Below are 20,074 nucleotides of genomic sequence, written 5' to 3' on the forward strand. Positions count from 1 at the left end.
AGAGATAGAAATTCTGTCATGGAGCTTGAGACTGGGTATGAGCCCAACATTATCTTCACAGAGATACTGAGTTTGGGACGCTGTGACATGAGGAGCTGACTGATGAGACAGAAGACATGGAAACGTGAAAGCGTTGTCAGAAGGAGAACAGAGAGATTTTAAACAAAGAGGACATGAATTAAACATCCCACATGGAACACCAGGGAACAGGATCAGCATGCAGAGTGTAGAACTGCTAAATAAAGGGCAGAAAGGCAAAATTGCATGGACCTGTAACAAATAAATCATCAAAATATGCTTTGAGGCTGCAACAGTTACATGTGTCAATCGTGACATTTTATTGGCAAAGCATTCTTTACCCAAACTACAAAAAAAAGGCTATATAATACTACTACCAAAAAAAAAAAAAATGCTTAATGTCAAGTTGTCTTTTATTGTCCGTGAAGGTAAGGGTTGCTGTAGATTTCGCCTCCGTTTTGAATATTGCCAGATAATCAAGTTATATGCAGCTTCTTCCCCTCCAACATTTTTCAAAAAAAGCATTTATGGAAACCAAAAAAAAATTGTCAACATTTCTTTGTTTCACTTAAGAATTGAAATGTTATCTGCTTACATCCGATATTTGGAGATGTGTTTAAGCAAAGTCATTACTGCTTGATATGGTAAATTTTTGTAAGGAGATCATTATTCGAGACTCCAGTGTAAGCTTTGTAACCATCAAGATAAATCTGCAACTTTAAGTGTTCCAGAGGGTTTTCTGGTTTCTTGGTAAGAAACTTGTTTAATTACTTGTTTACGGCTGCTATAATGTATGATTGCAAGAACTAATTAGTTTTTTAGACATTTCATAACATGACACTATAATTATACACAGACAAAATGCATGATTTTGTAACAAGTGTGATGTAAGTAAGGGGAACATCGCAACAACGCACATTGTTAAAGCAGAATGCAAAAGACACAACAACAGAGTGTCGAAATAATAATAAAGAATCTTTTTTTATTTAATCAATAGACTGCAACTGCTTCATCGTGCGCTAATGTTCGGACCTGGTTGGATTTAGGGCAGAAATCAAATTATTTTTATTTGAAAATACTGAGAAATATTTCTCAGTCAAATTATATATATATATAATGATGAAAGAAAATGTATTTTTCCTTCTTTATATTAACTTTTTTCTGCTCAGGGTCACAGTAGATCCAGATCCTGATACCACTATGCATTAGTCAGAAATATACAGTGGATGTGACTTGGGAGGAAACCTGATAACCCAGAGGAAACCCACACAGTCACGGGAGAACGCCTGACATTCCGCACAGCCGGTAATCTGAGCTCAAGATTGATCCTTGGGGGGGACCTGGAGCTGCGAGACGACAACGAAACCCGCTGCACAAACACACTTATGTAACATTTATGTTATCGTCATTATCATTATTATTAACAGTATGAGCAGCAGTAGTCGTAGTATTATTACTATTAACGCTAGTGCTTTCTCTGTGTTAATTGCTACTGATACACATGAATGAGCCTGTGTGAAACGGCAGCATTATTTCTACAAGTAAACCCGATTCAATTTCATGAGCCATCAACTAGGTATTCACTTAAAAGACATACCGTGAATGAGTTGTTTCCCCTCAGTGCCCTGCGCAACCACACACAGAATACCATCTGGCCAGGACTATTCAAAATCCAGTAGGTGAGGTGTGTGTGTGAGCAGAGAGAGAGAGCAAAATTCCTCCTTCAATGAAATCTGCTTTATATCTCAGCGAGTATCTTCATTATGCCTGGCCAGTCAAAGACCCAACTGAAACATACATACGCATACCTTGCACCCTGGCAACCCCCGGCTCTGATACTCTCTGATCCCCTGCAATCGATAAGATTACCTCCTGAATTGCTTTCCGTTCTCATCACACCACTGCAGATCCCTATTGTGACTGGGAGGGAATTTCTACATGTGGCTGCGTTTGCGAGATTGATTGAATCCGATGCACAATGCTAGTGAATGCTTATCGTTCGCCTCAGACCAGGCTGCTCTAACCACCCGCAAGACAAGAACTGAATAAACTGCTCTCAAAACAAACACACACACACACACACACACACACACACACACACACACACACACACACAGTGAAATGAAAACAAAAAAATATGCATTTAAAATAGAAATAAATGATAGAAACGATTGAATTTGTTCCACTTCGCATTTTCTCAATGGGAACCAGTGAACAGGATTTATGGGACTGAAGCTCATTTATGTGAGTGCTGCTCAGAAGAGCTGTCTCAGCAAAAAACATCCGACCAAGCTTTATTGATAGATAGATAGATAGATAGATAGATAGATAGATAGATAGATAGATAGATAGATAGATAGATAGATAGATAGATAGATAGATAGATAGATAGATACCGACCAACCTCGGAACATCCCTTTCATAGACTTCTGTTAAATATTCTGGGTATTAACCCGGGGTTCGGTATATTGGAGTTTCAGTTGCGTTCAGCTCAGATCAATAATAACCTGTCAATGTGGATACAGTGCAGGGCGCCATGTGCGGGCCATAAACTTAATTTCAAATCTAACTCTCGGGTTAATGTCCTGTAGTTCCACCCGACCCCTTATTCTGCATTCTCCACACATCGGCCGCTCTTATGTAATCAGACACTGCAGAGCGCAGACTTTGCCTGGGCGGGGACACAAAGTTGGACTGTAGCGAAGCCTCACACCCCCCCTCCCCTCCGTTTCCCCTCATCTTCTCCATCACATCGCAGCATCCCCCCCCCCTCCAACATCACCAACCCCCAACAAACCCCCACCCCCATCCATGCACCACTTCCTACAGTCCTCTACAGTGCGTGTGCATTGTCTATCAGCAACTTCAAGGGGAAAAAAGAACAGAATAAAGAAATAATAAGGCTGTAGGAAAAAGATTTCAGTGAACTGCAATGAAAAAAAATGAATATCCCAATGCATCAAATGAAAATAATATTTATATGTATATAAATAAATATAAAACACTCGTGGTAAAGGGAAGTGAAGGCTTACCTTAGGCTGAAGTGTACTGCGACAGGAGATGGAGGAGGAGGAGGAAGAGAAGGAAGAGGAGGGAGAGAAAACTTCACCAAATGCGGCAGGACACTCACTCCGAGTTACTCTGCAAAAAGGAAAGCTGAAATTTCAAAGCACTTTGGTTTTTCCTCCTGATATCTATAATAAAAAATAAATATATATAGTTTTTTTCCTGCAATGTTCTTCTCTTCTTTTCTCGTATGGTTCCCCAACGTTTATTCATTCACACACACACTCCGGAAAGCAGTGGCCTCACGGTGTTCAGTGCTGGGACCGGCGGATGCGCAGACACACACATTTTCACTCTCGCACATACACACACACACACACACACACACACGCGCGCGCACACACCGCAGTCGTCTCTCGGCATCGCAGCCTCCGGCGCTTCGCTGCTGTATTTCCCGGCAGCGCGCCGTGATTGGCTGACCGAAAACTCTTCTGCTCTCTGATTGGTCGAGCGTTAGTTTTTTTTTTTTTTTGTATTCCATTTTTTCCCTTTGTTTTTTTTTTTGCACCGCACGCGCTCCGAAGTGGCCCCACCCCTTTTCAATCCTACAGTAGTTCATATTGCCTACTACATTAGTCAGGATGTAGGTTCTGTCCCAAACCACGTGATCTCAGACTAAACCGTATGTCATAAACTGCCCCGGTGTTAAAGCGCCCTATTCAGACACACTAATTAGGACTCTAGTATGCGGATTGGGATGTAATATCAGGCTCCAACTGGAAGTGAGCAGTGTGTGTGTGTGTGTGTGTGTGTGTGTGTGTGTGTGTGTGTTGGGGCTGCTGGGAGGCTGGCCGCAGATTCCCCTGCTCACTCAGCATCCCACCGTATGTGTATGTACGAGCAGGAGGGAGGATGGGATGGAGGGAGGATGGGATGGTGGGATGGAGGGAGGATGGGATGGAGGGAGGGAGGGAGATGGAGAGGAAGGTGTTTTTCAGTAGTTCTGCAGTACCACTAGCCCAGTCTGCCTGTGCTTTTTGTTGAGAGCAGCATGTAGGTAATGTGCTGTGTGTAAATTATTCAACAATGTGGTGAACTCGCAAGAACAGCCGGTAGACTTCAAGGGTTTGCAGTCAGAAACTCCAGAATAACACTACCGATTGGCTTTATCAGCAACCTCATTACTTACTGTCAGCCTCTCTCTCTCTCTCTCTCTCTCTCTCTCTCTCTCTCTCTCTCTCTCTCTCTCTCTCTCTCACTCGCTCACTACAGCACAGCCACTGCACCATAATGCGCTTTCTGCTCGCTTTCATCATCCTTGGTGTACACCAACAGCAAGAGTCTGTTACCAGCATGTGGCTCCATTAAATGTATTTGTTCAAGGAAATTTCTTTAGAAAAAATGTCCGTAAGGCTCAGATAGGTTTAGTTTCTCTTAGTTCGACTTAAAATTCAGACATTTTCTTTCCGCTCTCTATCAACTCGTATATTCTGGTTTGCTGTGTGGTGCCTCAGCTCTAATTAAATACACTTGATCAGCATCTGAAATCAATCAAATGAAGGCAGGTCTTCCTGGGCAGACGCTATAAAAGATTTCATGGAGTAGAAACTCCCTGTGACGCATCAACCAGAGCCCAGACCAGATTATTACATACATTTACGATTTGCTGTTAATTCTGGAACGAAACACAATTGAATTTTTCTCTCCTGAATGGTTCTTAAACTGGTAACATGCAATGGCCGTTTTAGTGTTTGTGACTGACGGTATGATCGCTTTTGTGAAATCAATGCTTTAATAACATCTGGGAACCGACTTGTGTCTCTGAATGCCAAATGGACACATGAACCCCAAAGTGAATTTGTGATTAGATTTATCAGAGTCTTAGGCGGCAGCAAAACCTTTTAGAGAGTAGCAGACATCCAAATGGTGTTGTTTTGCTGCATCTGGAGAAATTTCTGGCAATACAAGATTTAGCCTTAGGCTGATATCTTGCAATTTAAAAAAAAATTCAAGCATGATGTGACTGAAAAAAGCACCGATAAACATCATTCTAAGACATAATTTTGCCAGTTATATTTACTCCCAGGTTGAGTAAATGTCCTCTATAAATAAAATAAAAAAACACACACACACACATCACAAACTCAGCAAACAGTGGATTGTTTATGTGTCTTTTAGGTGTAATAAATGGTGAATCTATTCCCATATCCAATGTTAAGCCGATAAATCCTGTAGCTGCTTTCAGGTGTGCATGACAGGGCATCATTTGTTTGCTCAGCTGGCTTGACACAACAGCGATGAATGGCATCCATCCCAAACCTGATCGGATCTATTTCATCCTTCCACAATGCACTAATTGATGCAAACAATAACAAGAAGTCGAGCAGCTAATGGAAAAACTGGTTCTGAATGTTTGTCGTTTTGTGCCACCAAGATCATCCCTGATATAACCCATTAGCTGTCTGAAGACAAAAAAACAATTGATGCATTGAAAATAGAGTTGCTCCTGCTCGGTTGGAATTAAAACCCGCATCCACAGTGGTCCTTCATGGATAACAATGAACCCCCCATGTCCTGTCCTTTAATGCAGATATAAACTCCCTCAAGCTTACACACTTGTTACATCGCTTAGATTTCTTGATAATTAAATCAGTAATCAGGTAGCAGGCCAAACCTCAAACTGTCCTGGTATCTTGGTTTCCCACATTTTCTCTGAGGACAAAATTAACTATTATCATAATTAAAACTAGAACATTACTTATTCATTTCGTCATGCAAATATGATGACCATCACTAAACCAGCTAGCGTGCCACTGACATTTTAAAATGTTGGATTATGTCAAAACAAAAAAACACTTATGGTAAATAGAGGACGTACGGCTCATTATTTTCGAGATATTGAATACACAATATGGGCAAAAAGTATGTGGAGACCAGATATGTGTTAACATACACACCCATATGTACACCTTCTTTAAACTGTTGGCACAAATCTGGTATGTACAATTGTATAAGATATATTAATGCTGTCACTAAAGGCTCAAACCTGTTCCAGCACCTGTGCACAAAGGGTACACAAAATGAGGTCTATACAAACATGGTTTGCCCAGGACGGAGTGGAAGAATTATGGTATGCTGCAAATAACCATGACCTCACCTTTGGACTGAAATGGATCTCCGATTGTGTGCTACTCCTCCTCACCTGATATCAGTGTCTGGCCTTCCTAATGCTCATGACTGCATAAGCAACAATTCCACACAAAAATGTTTCCAAAACCTTGTGGAAATCGTTCCCAGAAGAAATAAGTACAAATAAATGTAAACGTTATGTAGCCAGCCTACTTTAATATAAGTTTATTTTATTTTTGTATTTGTTTAGTTGTACATAAACATGTCTCCTGGATATTTTTCATTACTCATCATCGCAATTGCACAAAGCAGAGAGAACTGTAGTTTTAGGCAGACTGAGTAGCAGGACCCTCGCTGCACCAGCTCTGCACTTACAACTTCGTTTTCTTCTAGATGTAAACTTATTTCTGTGAAAAAAATCCAGTCACAAATGGGATCACATCGTATTTAGTCTAAACAGGAACCATTTGGCAAATGAAATTTGCATTTGAAATGTCAGTTCGAACACGGCAGAAAAATAGACCGCCTTTAGATGCTTAATAGATGGCGCGTATTAATACTGTACATTTCCAGTCTCAGACTTAAGTATAGCAAGCTCAATAATCTAAAGAGTAAAAGCGATGTAGGCATTTGAGGCCAGCTGAGGGAAATGCTGTGAAACAAACGAGTTGCTGCAAGAAGGCTAACTTGCTGGTGTTATTGCAGTGCCACCTGCTGTGCAGTATCACACAGCCTGCAGCACACAGTACATGCAATAGGTTTCTGCTGCCCTAAGTAGCCTTCACGCTATAACAATGACAAGACCCAAGTCAAGTCAAGTCAAGTTTATTTCTATAGCGCTTTTCACAACAGACATTGTCCTAAAGCAGCTTTACAGAATACAGAATTTAACAGTTAAGGTGAATGGTGTCTTTATCCCTGATGAGCAGCCGTGGTGACTTTGTCAAGGAAAAACTCCATTAGATGTTATGAGGAAGAAACCTTGAGAGGATCCAGACTCGAAATGGGAACCCATCCTCATTTGGGTGATATTAAGACTGTGATTATATTCTTTAAACAATACAGAACACTGAAGAGTGAGAACTAACATGAGCATTGGAGTGTAAGATTATGAGTAATGATCTTTCTACCGTCTTTTACAGTCATTTGTGATTATAAAACTAGGAGCTACTAAGCAACTCATAAAATAGCTGAACATAACACCAGCAGGAGTCAAATAGCAGAGTCAAACACCTTTTATGATCAAATCCTTAGAGAAAATAAGAAAATGCAGTGGCTAATTTGATAGACTCTTAAAACAACCTGGTTTGAGTCTAATGTAAATTTTGTGTAGCTGTTCATTTTTTCTCATATAGCTGTTACTGACATGTTGCCAGTCTTGCCTACATCAGTCACTAAAACATGTCTTTCTTGCTGTGAGTGTTATCTTACCTCTATACATATAGCTAGCTAACAATGGCAAAATTATATTGTTTTTCACCAGTCCCCTATTCTTTTTTTTTTTTTTTATCTTGTTACAAAGTACACCATACACACACAATTTCAATAAACTATATAACCTGCTACACATTATCAATCCTAATGTAACTGACCCTTAACTTACCCTGGTAGCTGTGAATAAATTCTTCCATATACAATTGATATACTTTCTTCAGCTTGGGGTCCTTCATTGAAGTGGAACGATTGTGGACGTATCTATTTTTGAAAATGAATCATTAAAAGACGAGGTGCTGAAAACGTCATATCGCGAAGGTGATAATAGTGCTTATGTTAATAAATAATAAACTGTAATACTGTATGTCTTCTGAAAACCAATTTACAAATTTTTTTGTTTTGTAAAACACAATTGTATTGAATGTCTTTTGATAGCATTAAGCATTAAGTTTTGTCAGCTCATGAAGATACTGTATATGGTTTACATGGGCTGGAGTGGAAGATCCTGATCTCAAACCTACTGAAAACCTTTGGGATGAACTACATCAGCAGTTGACTTTACTAAGACCTGTGTGTAAACCCACAGTCCAGAATCAATGAAGAAGGTCATGAAGAAATGCATAAATCATTTTGTGGAGAAAAGACGATTTTGGCTAGATGGCCTAAATAAAAATGTCTTGTATTTTAGGTTCAAATAATTTCTTTTTTCCTACAGACATTACTCACTGTAGACATTTTAGTACACATACTTGAACTATCATTTTAAAATGAAGTCTTTGTCAATGTGCTTGTTAGCACTTGCTTAAATATTTGTGTAATACAGAATGCTGTTATAAGAAGTAGGGAGAATAGTTTGTCCCATAAATGACAAACATCTTGTAACAGTATGCCTGACTCTCTAGGAAGTTGTGATAATGGACGTCATGCATAGTGCCATTTGCGACTGGCATTAAGTACCAATGAAGACTGTATGTTTGGCATCCATGTGCTATGCGGCACAGCGACTCTATTTCCGTTCATGGCTTTGCTCAGTCCAAGGTTGTCTGTGTGCAGAGCTTGAAGTGATCCTCAATCCTTGTTTGTTACAATGGCTTCTACGTTTTGGTAATAATCCATCTTCCCAGATATGCTACATGTTCCGTTTCACTGCTCTTTCGTTCTGTTACACACCAAGTCAATCAAGCCAGAGGAATAAAACATTTTGCAGCCAGGCACAACTTTCAGTGTATATGCATTTTGCACTATTCAAATATTACATTTTAATTTTGCAATGTTAAACACATTAGGCAGATATGTACTATAATATTTATGCTCTTGTAAGGTTTTTACTCCAAATGTTTTAAACTCACAGAACTTAAACCTGTTAAAAAGTCATTTAAAAATTAAAACGGCTTGCCAACCATAAATCATGTTTTTTATATCATAACTGCTTTTCCTAGATTTATAAAACTAGAAAAGAAAAAAAAAAATAGAACTGAAATAAACGTGGTATTAATATAGTGAGCTTTAGACTGGAAATAAAACTTTCTGTACGATTTGTGTCAGCCATAATAAACAAATGAATTCATTTGTATTAAATACATAGCCTTATAATAACTCAATAATAACTGGAACAACTATTACAATGGTACTTTGAGTATGATCACCATGATTTCTTTAAAAAAATAATAGGGAAAAAAAATAAACAGTGAGAACAAATTGGAGGCATGAATTTATTTTAACAAACACTGAAACGTTTCCTTCTTTCTGCAGGTGATCCCTTCAATGGGAAAACACTTGATCAGTCTTCAACATAAGGACAGTGGCAGGTATCAGAAGATACATACATAAATAGAAACAAATAAACAGTTGTCTCAACCATAGGCAGTGGATGATGTACCTATGTAATAGTGCTCTATTTGGAAGTCGAAATGTTACATAAGAAAAAGACGCTGAATGTCCTTGGTTATTTCCTTTATATGTACAGTTCATGTTTTTTTTTCCTTTTTGCGTCAGCAACCGTTGTCTTCAAAAGCCTTAAAAAAAAAAAAAGAATAAAACCTTATAACGGACTACATTTAATAACAAATCATCATATATACTCTAGAGTGAGCACGCACATGTGGCCTTACCGTTTAAACAAACTGTGATCCTGCTGCTTCTAATTTGGGACTGGAACAAATGTAGAAATATAAAACAGGTGTAAATGGCTTCTAGTAATAATTATGACAGCTGAAGTAACATATTGTGAAGGGGTTCACCTTTTGTCTCAACAGCTATAAACAAAACACTAATAGAGACTACTTTTATTTATTTACTCATTTTGACTAGCTTTTAAAGCAATTGCATACACATTAACAATCCAACACAATATTCACTCCGTAAACATAAGAAACCACCGTGATTCCTCCCTCGCAGAGAATCTTAATTTTCCCGCAGTGAACGTAGGCAGAAAGAGTTTATTAGCGTGAGGTCTTCAACAAGTAATGGCAAGCTCCCTGGGGCCTAATGGGGAACTGGGTGATGAGTCAGGGAAATGTGATTTCCTTTCCCGTTGTACACATATGGAGCCACACCAGATTTAATTTACATAGCGGTAGAACTTCGAACTGTGCAGCAGCAGAGTACGCGCTCTCCAAATTTAGCACCCACCATAGAAGGTCAGCACATGGGGGATGGGGTCAGAGGAGAGACAGTTGTCAAGACCCAAATAGATGTAAAGTACTTAGGACTCCAAATTACTTCTGGAACACCTCAGCCTATTATGGCCAGACAAATATTAGTCCCTTGAGGGTGCATCTTGAAATACCAATAATAAATGCTCACAGTAGAAGATGAATTGATCAGGATTTATTATCCAATTAGTGACAAAGCGACAAGGGATAGAGTATATCTAATAATGTATGTGAGATATTATGCGCCTAAGTAAAAGCACGAACATTGATCTAAACCACACCAACCAACATGAATATGACTCTTTACCTTATTTCTTAGCAGCATCGGGATGTATTGCTTCTGTAGAGGACAAAAAACATTCAATGTTACGCTAAGTACACACGGACATGTTAAAAGAAAAATAAACCACTACTTGGTTAGCTGATACGGTCTGATGCAAAAATAGAGTTACTGCTAAAACCTGAATGGGATTATTTTCCTATTATTAAATGTTAATATGCTAATAGTTTATCAGCTAATTCCTGTTATGACTTATAGCATATTTAAGCAATTGCTCAATCACAGACACTTCTCTTAATTTAATAGTAAAGTTAAACGAGAAAAAAAATGCAGCTTGTCATGTTACCAGGAGACCAGAACGTGCAAAGCTGAGCACACTTCTCACGGTAGAAAATATTCCGTTACTAAGCATTGATACTTGGGACTTCTCCAAATATTTTTAATAAAAAAGTTGTTCATTTGTTAATCTCTTGTTAATCAGTAAATGAATTAATATTAACATGTGATCTGAATGATGTAATATATTGCTTGATACATTAAATTCATTATATACTATATAGAAGATCATAAAACTGACAAACGTTGCATTTGTGTTAAAGCAAAAAAAGAACCATCAAAGTGAGTGCAGTCGCTATTTGTTTTGTCAGCTGTAGACATACATTAACCTCAGACACTATGCTAAAAAAGAAGCGCTGCATTGTTTATTAACGACTGTTACACTTAGTGTCCCATTGTTCACTTACGTTTGACCTCCAGCTTGCAGGAGACATGCGCCTCACCATGTTCATTGATGGCCTTGCAAATGTACACACCGCCATCAAAGTTACCGGGCTTGCGGATCTCCAGAGAGCAGATGCCCTGGTTGTTTAGTTGCCTGTACTTAGGATCATCACCAATGATCATCTGGTTCTTCATCCACTGAATCTTGGGCTGCAGACAGATGAAGTGGAGATGTGAAGGAAAATTAGTGGTTTAGTCTATACTCTTTCCCGTGCAGAAATACAAGGTTTATCAACGTTATCTCTTAATGTAATATGACACTGGAACATATCATTTGTTTATAGCTTGTTGATGGATTAATTCAAGTCACACAGTTCCAAGAGCCCTATTATGTATTCCTGTATACTCACTAAGTGGTCTTGGGTGTTAAATAGCAGGATCAATGTCAGGGGCCTCTCTTGAACACAAGCAACAATGACACTCATCCAGTTCCTGCCAGTGTTACTGTATTCTAATACATTTCTATCCTAAATGCTTTCACTATCAGCTAAGATAAGCTGGCTACCAGCTCCCTGTGGGCAGTCAAACTAACAATCAAATGGCTAACTTTAATACAGTGAAGGGTTACTGCTACCTGTGCATCACACTACATTAACAAACATATCTATAATTGCCCAAACAAATTTTTGACTATGGTAAAATCACCACTAACTTCTGCATTGACTTGCTTGAACAATGTACTATAGCCAGACAAATTTAAATTAAAGCAGTAAGGTTGAAATAAGCTGACATGCCTTAGGGAATCCTCTGACGGAGCACAACAGCTTGGTGGTGTAGCCCACAGTGGCGCAGCGATCTGGCATGTTAGTGGTGAACTTGGGGGCCTCGCTGAAGTTATGCTCCTTGAATTCTGGTGGTTTATAGTCAATACCTAATTGCAAAACAAATAAAAAAAAAAAATCATAATAATTCAGACATCTTTCACCTTATTTACCTCATTCAAGTTCAACTTCCCAGAGAGCAAAACGATGGACGAATGGACACCAAGTTTTGTTTTACCTATCTTTTGGATGGTGGTAGAGGCCTTTGCAACAGTGGCATCCTTGCTGATTCCACACTTGTTCTCAGTGAACACCCTAAAAGAATAAGTATTTCCCATGATCAGGTCTGAGATAGTGGCATTCAGCCTGTGATAGTGTTCCAGCACTGTGAACCAGTCCTACAGAAAGGAAACAGCAATACTGTGTAAGTACCAATTATTGTTAAGCATAATAAGTCAAATATTTTTAAATAGTCAATAGTGTAGTATTGAACACACTGACTTGTCCTGTCAATGTGGTTCACAACTCAAATAGTTGGATAAAAAAAAAAAAAACTAAATCAGTTTATCAAGATTTGTATTGAATTAATAAAATAAACTCAAATCAGCCATTGCAGTCCTTGAATTTACATTCATTAAATAAATGAAAGAGTATGCATTTTATATTTTATAGTAGTTGCATTTTATCGTATGCATATAAATCGACAGTGTTTGCACTGTCGATTTCTATGCATACGATAAAATGCAACTACAACCAAAACATTGAATCTATTTGATTATAGTGGGCATATTATTTATTTAAATAAGGAGACACCCTTACCCCAGTCTTTTTGTCAGCCTTCTGCACTGTGTAGCCAGTGATAGTTGTGTTTCCATTATCCCTGGGCTCGGTCCATTCCAATGCAACATTGAACCCCCAGGAATCTACAATCTTTACACTTGCTGGTGGACCTGGCAGTTCTGTGATGCAGCATAAACAGTTTCATGTTGAAAAAGCCAAAACATTGACAAAGTGATAGCACACCCTTTAAAAGACATAACCTTTCATCATAAGTTTGCATCATTTGGTAAACTTAAAACATGCAGAAAAATTTCACATGCACACATGAATAGACCCGTTGGATCCAGGAATGGGTTAACCTTCGGGTATGGACTTAGCGTTTGCTATGTTTTATTTAACTTAATGTGTTAAAAATGTCTCACCAAACTGTTGAAATATTATTCGCCAGTTTTCTACAATTTCTTGAAAACATAATCAAACCATCAATAGCTTCATCAATAGCCTATGAATCTCAGGGAAAAAACACAGGAGGTTTACTGTGTAGATCGTTGATCATGATGTTAAGTCGCTAAGCTCACCAATAATCTGCAGAGTCAGCTGGGCTTTGTCTTCAAAGCTGTCCACTTTAACACACATCTCATAGACACCGGAGTCAGCTCGCTCAGCAGCACGGATGAAAAAGATGCTGTCCCTTTCACTGTTGCGGATGTTTACTCTTTTGGTGTCAATGGGCTGTCCATCCTTTGTCCAGGAGACAGCAGGCTGGGGTTTGCCCTGTAAAAAAAAAAAAAAAAAAGACCCTAAATTTAATGGTAAAATGTTAAAGGCTGGAGAACAACTACAAACTCTTATTGTTTCTAAACATGCTACTATATAAAACTCCTATGAAGATTTAAGGCTCACATACACTGAATGGGACGAGAATGTTGACTTTCTCTCCAACTTTCAGCACATAGCGTTGCTTGAGGAAACGTGGCAGGCGAATCTTGGGGCGATCTATAGGGGAAAAGAAGCAAAATTACAAAGAGATTACATCATTCTTTTCGATTTAGTTACACTTGGGCTGACATTGTCAGGATTGCAGTGGATCTGCAGCATATTCCTGGAGCACTGGGTGAGAGGGGGAAACACACCCTACAAGGGATATCTGTCGATCACTGGATTAAATGTACATACCCATTAAAACACATCTCACAAGCATGTTTAAATGGGGAGAATTTAAAACTCTTCACAGACCATAGCTCCCCTGCATACAGCAAAAAAAAAAAAAAAAAATTATTTTAGATTTGTATATATATTATTCTAATTTGTCCTGTTAATTTGTTGTCCACAATCTAAATAATCAATTATAAAAGTGATATTCTACCTTTATTTAAGCAATTCAAACCTTTACGGTCCAGGCCTTCAGAGTTAAAATTAGACTGCTAGCCTTTAAGCTTTAAGAGCCACACATGCTAATGGGCTTAAATGTATCTGAACCTGTTCTTTGAATAATTTTATGGTGTATTTGCTTTACACAAATCAGATAAAACCTCATATTAAAAGGGTAAGATAAAACAAACACTCATGAGCCTTGTCTTCTGCAACACTAATCTTTTAACTTATCTTAAAACTCTAGTACAAATCTACTTTGGGCCATGCTGACCGCAGGCCTGTTCATCTCATCACAGCTGTAAATAGGCCAGTCTGACACATCCTACCCTCTTATGATGTATGATGGAGAGCTTGAGTTACATCGTGTAACCAAAACACCAGGCTCCAGGAGCCAGTATAGGAAAAAAAAGAAAAGAAGGTTTAATTTATAAACAAAATCGTTTTAGAGATCAAAGAAAACTGGTTCGACAGATATAGTTTTTAAGGCTTGGCAATGTGTAAATATCACCTCAGCAGGAGCACGCTTATTTCCCTTTTGCACTTACAGTGCCAACAAGACCACACATGCAGTCATAAAGTTTGAGTGTAAACCGATATTTACTGGAATCACTGGTGTTTGTTGGCAGATTGCTGCTAGCAAGTATAACTATACGCATATAATTCTTCAAAAATCTTCACATGAGCTACATGACCACCTGTGTCAGTGGGGTTTTTCTGTCTTCCCAAATCCATGGCCTGTTTCCAGATAAATACATTGTCCCTGGCAAACACTACCCTAAGATGCCCTCAGCTGTGACACAGTGTGAGAAGACATGGGAATGTCACCCACCCCCTACGCATGACATTTGTCACCATCGCTCTTGGGGGAAAGTAGCCTGACACCGTTACAGAATGTAGCCTGTCCAAGCCATGCAAAACCTTCTCCATGTAATCCGTGTTAATGAAAACACTTCCCAGCAATTTTCCAATGATTTGTGTCTGGGATTGTCCTACTTAAATTGTGGACCTAATTGGTAAGATGCCTGCCTTCTTCAATTATGCCTTGCCGGTGTTAGCTACAAACCCACCACTGTATACCCCCTACACCAAAAAAGGGCATAGTCTGGAATCAAACTACCTTCCAATATAGCTGCGCATCCCATTCTGCATATATGATTTCTTTCATTAGGTTAATTTTATTGCATGGTCAATCTGCATATTATTCTCCTATTAAATGTCCTGTACTTGTTTGTGTGTGTGTTTGTGGGTGGTGGTGGTGGGGGGGGGGGGGGTATGCACAACCAGATATTTTTCTGGCACCAAACATGATTCTGGTGGTGTGGAAGCCACATAGTGTGATTAACAACATACTTGATTCAAGTTTGTAAGACAACCCCATCAGTAAGCCTGAGCCAAACATGTCAGCAAGATGCACCTTTACACCAAGGGGTTTCGAACATTCTGTAACCAAGGTCTACTACACCTGTAAAATCTTTTAACTATAAACAACTTATGCATGGCAGACATGTAATTTGCCCAATACACACTGGGAGTTTTATGTCTTTTGGAAAGCTTATGCTATACAAATGTGAAAAGAACATGTATAGATCATACAAATATACATCCAGTACCTCACAACACCTCTCAACCTAGATTTCTTTCAGTGGTAGCAAAAGTTAAATTTCTTGGCCAAGGAACAAGCACTTACCAACAACTTCTCTGACCAGAACGGCATCAGGTAAAGTGGCAGGGGGGCTTCGACCACCAGCGTTCACAGCCACCACCCTTATGTTGAGACGGTCACCAGTGGTCTGGTTCTTAATGACATAACGGCAGGAAACAGTGAGCGCCTCATTAACAGCCTTCCACTCACCAGCTATAAGAAAAATAGTAAAAAAGTACAAATCAGATCAATACTACAGATGCATAAACCTGCATATAAATATAGACAGTTTTTTTTTCAGAAGTAGTGTATAATGAAATCAAGGTGGAAATGACCAAGACACACTTCCTATTTTATTTACTGAAAGCTAAGAGCAATTTTAAAAATATTGCAATGAAAGACTGATATAAAAACAATTTCAAAAGTTTTCATCGGATAAGGTGTCAATAAGGTTGTACGTGCCTCCTTAATATGTAATTACGCTTGAGAACATCAGCATAAATGCTACTGGGGTACATTTCACACTGTATAGTTTCATCAATTATTATTTATAAATACTATTTTATATTAGAGTATGACTACTCTGCTTTGTCCTACACCACCCAAATGCACCTTCACTAAATACATTAAGTGTAAGTTTTATTTATATTTTCACTCATCACTAATGTTTTAATGCAGCAGCTTTAAACATTGAAATCTGTTTCTGCACAAAAGATGCACTCTGCAAGACATCCCCAAGATATTGCTACTGCTAGAAATGCCACACTCCTTATAGGGCAATGAGATAGGTGTGGTTATAAATCTAGTGGTGACACTTTGAGGACAGGTGCAACTGAGAAGTCTGACCAACCAGTGAACCTGTATGTTATGATCTTCTCTTTACTGCATAAAGAGTGTGGTGGTACACAGCACTTCAAACAATCAGCGAAATGTTTCTTGTGCCTTTCAAATACGCTAAGAATCTTATGCACTGCAAATGTGAAGATTGGAATTGCAGATTTACATCCAGCTCTTGTATGCTGTACTCGACCTGATAGGTCTTGTGTTCGCATACTACATTTCGTAGTGTGAACATATTTTCCAATAACTTACTTCCTTCCTTGCAGCATTCCACGGTGTATCCATCCAAGCCAGCATTCCCAATGTTAGCGGGAGGTCTCCACTGGATGGTGACCGAAACATCATTGATATCCTCAACAACCAGCTCCAGAGGCTCGCTGGTGGGTTCTGGGAGAAGATGCAGTTCAAAATTACAAACCTTTTCCATTTATTGATCATTAGTAATGGCTTGAACTTGTTCAGCCTATCTTAGGAACACTAAATGTGAGGCAGCATTATACCATGGATGGGACACCAATTCATAAACACACACACGCACACGCTTATGCTGAGCCAATCCACAGGAAAAATCACACCAAACATCCACAGTAGCGTATAACGAGGTAGAACAGCAGAAAGCACATGATTTACCTGCAGGAGGAGGGGGTGTAGGAGCTTTAATCTCCTCAGCTGGTGGAGCTTCAGCAGCAGGGGCTGTTTTTAAATAAGCAAGGCTTTATTAGAAGCAGCAGATAGCAAGCAGAATTTCCTTCAGAATGAGGCTTGAGTTCTTATAGACTTTTTAAACAGTATACAATTCTGTTCTCCCAACACACCTGTGGCAGGCGATTCAAATTTGGAGTATGCTTTGAAATGAAGAATAAGGTAAAAAATTTGCTTTTACATTTATATAACCAATCGTTTGTCCAGGATACAGCCCAATTCGGTAACATCACAGATAAAATTACAATTATATCATTTTAGGGATGTTCACTAACTTTGAGGTGAATATTGTCCTCACTGCAAGCCTTCTGTATGGATAATACCATACAAAGACAGAGTATTAGGAACAACCTGGCATTTGGCACATTTGACATTTGAGCTTTCACTCGTGATCTTCTTACACAGTCTGAAAAGCACCGTGCTTATATAGCATGTTGCTATCAGAAGAAGCCTCTCCTCTAGCAGGTGCAGCATCTTCCTGGCCAGAAGCAGCATCAGCTGATTACAAACACAGATGGAGCAAAGGAATGCTTTTCAATGCTGGACAAATGGCAACAGTGCTTAAAAGCCTAAAAGACAATGTTTCCCAATCCAGTTTTTATAGGCTGCTCTCACACCTGATTTATGTATGTGTTAACACTCAACATCTCATATGTTCAGTCGAAAAATAATAAACTATCTGTAAAAACTGGACTGTGAAACACAAGCCTAGGTGTTATGACCTCCAGTCCTGTGCACAAGATCCAACTCATCATCGTTTATCATCGACATCCTATCATGTGTTAGACAAGACGTGACAGAAATGGAAAAGCTGAACCCCCAGGATCTCCACAGGACTGGAGTTGAGAACATAAAGCCTGCAGAAACAAACTGAATTCTGGTTTAAAAAAAAAAAAAAAAAAAAAAGAATTGGGCTTTTATCAGCAGCAGCAGCAGCTTATTGATCAATATTAGATATTACATCCAGATGTGATTAAAACAAAAACACCTTCGAAGCTTTGAACGTGACATGAACCACTAACGTAAGTGCATAATGCCAAAATGTTATGCACATAAATGAAACGTGTAGACCGACAAAACATGAAATGAAAAATATGACTTCAGACGGGATTTTTGTGTATAATAATAAGGTTAGTCCTGGAAATGCTACTTGTTTTAGAAGTGGACACGTGCAAGAAAAAGACGTTAAATGAAATCGCAGCTTCTTAACTGAGTGAGTACATTTAGCAGCTTGATAAAAATGTGTCGTATGTAATGTTATAGACTGTTTTACATGCGGAGATTTATTGTGCTTAAGAAGAAGGAGGGTATTTATGGCACAGACAAACTAGACCCTGATGATCTGGTCAGGGTTTAGGTTTACACCTAAAGCTTCTCTGAGGTGTCAGAAACCCCCCAGGGCCAAATTAAGAATTGGACTGCTTAATTAATACGTACGATGTTTTTTTAATGACCAGATTGACATCAAAATAATAAGTCACTACTCTGAATATAACTCTAGAGATTTTACTGACAAAGCAACTATTGATTTAAATGCACTTGTAACAAAATATTTATATTTATGTACAGATACATAAGTGTATATGTACTTATATATATATATATATATATATATATATATATATATATATATATATATATATATATATATATATATATATATATATATTTAGAAATCTGAGCATAACAAGAGGATTATTTGAGCAGGACTGAGTTCCAGATTCCTGAGAAAGTCCTGAAATATTCCACCATAAGCGATCAGCTGTTTTCAGCTGTAGATGCCGGACATGTCCAGCACAATGTCCATAATTCCTTGCAGTGCTTCTTAAAGCACAGTTAAAATAGCAAAAATAAGCGTCCTGTTTCTCAAACAGTTGGTCTGTCTGCTATTTCAATGGGCTCCAGCAAACAGCTGTGAACCTAAAAGCTGTCTAAGTTCTAGTTTTAAAATTAGTTTAAAAATACATCTCAGGAATAGATTAGAGAGTCAGTGAACACCCCTCGCGCTTCACAACATGCTCGACGAGGACTACATTTAATCCACTTTTCATATTAATGTATTTTAAAATAAAAGGAAGTTTTTGGTTTGTTTGTTTGTTTGTTTTAGAGGCTAGGGGAAAGTGGGAAGTTTAAGGTTGTCGTTTTCAGAACCCTAAACAGTACCGTCTTTGGGCACCTCCGGTGCTGGAGCTGCCTCAGCTGGTGCAGGGGCCACGGCAGGTGGAGCTTCAGCTGGAGGAGCTTCTGCAGGTGGAGCTTCAGCTGGAGGAACTTCTGCAGGTGGTTCTACAGCCGGAGGTGCAGGTGCAGGTTCAGGCTTGGCCGGCGGCGCCTCCTTCTTCGCCACCTTAACCCCTTTCTTAATGGGTGCTGGCTTGGCCGGCATGGTCTTGCGCAAGAAAGATTCCTCTGGGTAACTTCGACTGCGCTTCGGAATGGGGGCGGCTTTTTATATAGAGCGCGCGCGCGTGTGAGCGGAGGGAGCGCTATAATAGCCCCGCCCACTGCATGCGATTTTACGTCATGAGGTAATAAAAGGGGGCGCGCGGAGAGCCACTGCACGTGCATGGAGTCTCACGCGCCAGGAAAGGAAGCCGGGATCCTGCACAGGTTTCACATTAATGGATACACGGGATCTACTGTAAAGTATCAGTATAAAGTGACTTCATTGTAA

The 20,074-nt window shown here is 39.0% G+C and overlaps 3 protein-coding genes across 5 annotated transcripts in view; 1 reads left to right on the forward strand and 2 right to left on the reverse strand.

Moving 5' to 3' along the window:
* Window positions 1-6,173, reverse strand: part of syt2b (synaptotagmin IIb) — a 59,709-nt gene extending 53,536 nt beyond the window's left edge. For both annotated transcript variants that reach the window (XM_083530491.1, XM_083530489.1), the window contains exon 1: window positions 3,051-6,173. The gene's annotated coding sequence lies outside the window, so the exon portion shown is untranslated. The remainder of the gene's footprint in view (window positions 1-3,050) is intronic.
* Window positions 1-20,074, forward strand: part of LOC310737330 (uncharacterized protein) — a gene marked incomplete at its 3' end in the record, with an annotated part of 188,975 nt that overhangs the window by 14,580 nt on the left and 154,321 nt on the right. The window lies entirely within an intron of this gene.
* On the reverse strand, window positions 9,286-19,837 carry mybphb (myosin binding protein Hb). Of its 2 annotated transcripts, XM_083530308.1 has the most exons (13): window positions 19,564-19,837; window positions 17,329-17,391; window positions 16,951-17,085; window positions 15,904-16,071; window positions 13,750-13,838; window positions 13,421-13,616; window positions 12,882-13,021; window positions 12,301-12,460; window positions 12,036-12,172; window positions 11,265-11,451; window positions 10,549-10,581; window positions 9,699-9,738; window positions 9,286-9,602 (listed from the first exon to the last, which is right to left on the reverse strand). In XM_083530308.1, exons 1-11 carry the CDS (start codon window positions 19,784-19,786, stop codon window positions 10,550-10,552), a joined length of 1,530 nt encoding a protein of 509 aa, XP_083386434.1. In that variant the 5' UTR covers window positions 19,787-19,837; the 3' UTR covers window positions 9,286-9,602; window positions 9,699-9,738; window position 10,549. The 2 variants fall into 2 exon arrangements, with proteins under 2 accessions (XP_083386434.1, XP_083386435.1); XM_083530309.1 differs by lacking the exon at window positions 17,329-17,391.

This window comes from Silurus aristotelis (genome assembly GCF_946808225.1).
Source record: "Silurus aristotelis genome assembly, chromosome: 2".
NCBI classification, from domain to species: domain Eukaryota; kingdom Metazoa; phylum Chordata; class Actinopteri; order Siluriformes; family Siluridae; genus Silurus; species Silurus aristotelis.

Excerpts from the sequence above, each read along its gene's own strand:
- mybphb (XM_083530308.1), bottom strand. The coding sequence starts at position 19,786 with ATGCCGGCCAAGCCAGCACCCATTAAGAAAGGGGTTAAGGTGGCGAAG. Across the intron at positions 13,839-15,903 it reads TCTGGTCAGAGAAGTTGTTG|ATCGCCCCAAGATTCGCCTG; the intron begins GTAAGTGCTTGT and ends TTTCCCCTATAG. Across the intron at positions 12,173-12,300 it reads TACCACCATCCAAAAGATAG|GTATTGACTATAAACCACCA; the intron begins GTAAAACAAAAC and ends TTTTGCAATTAG.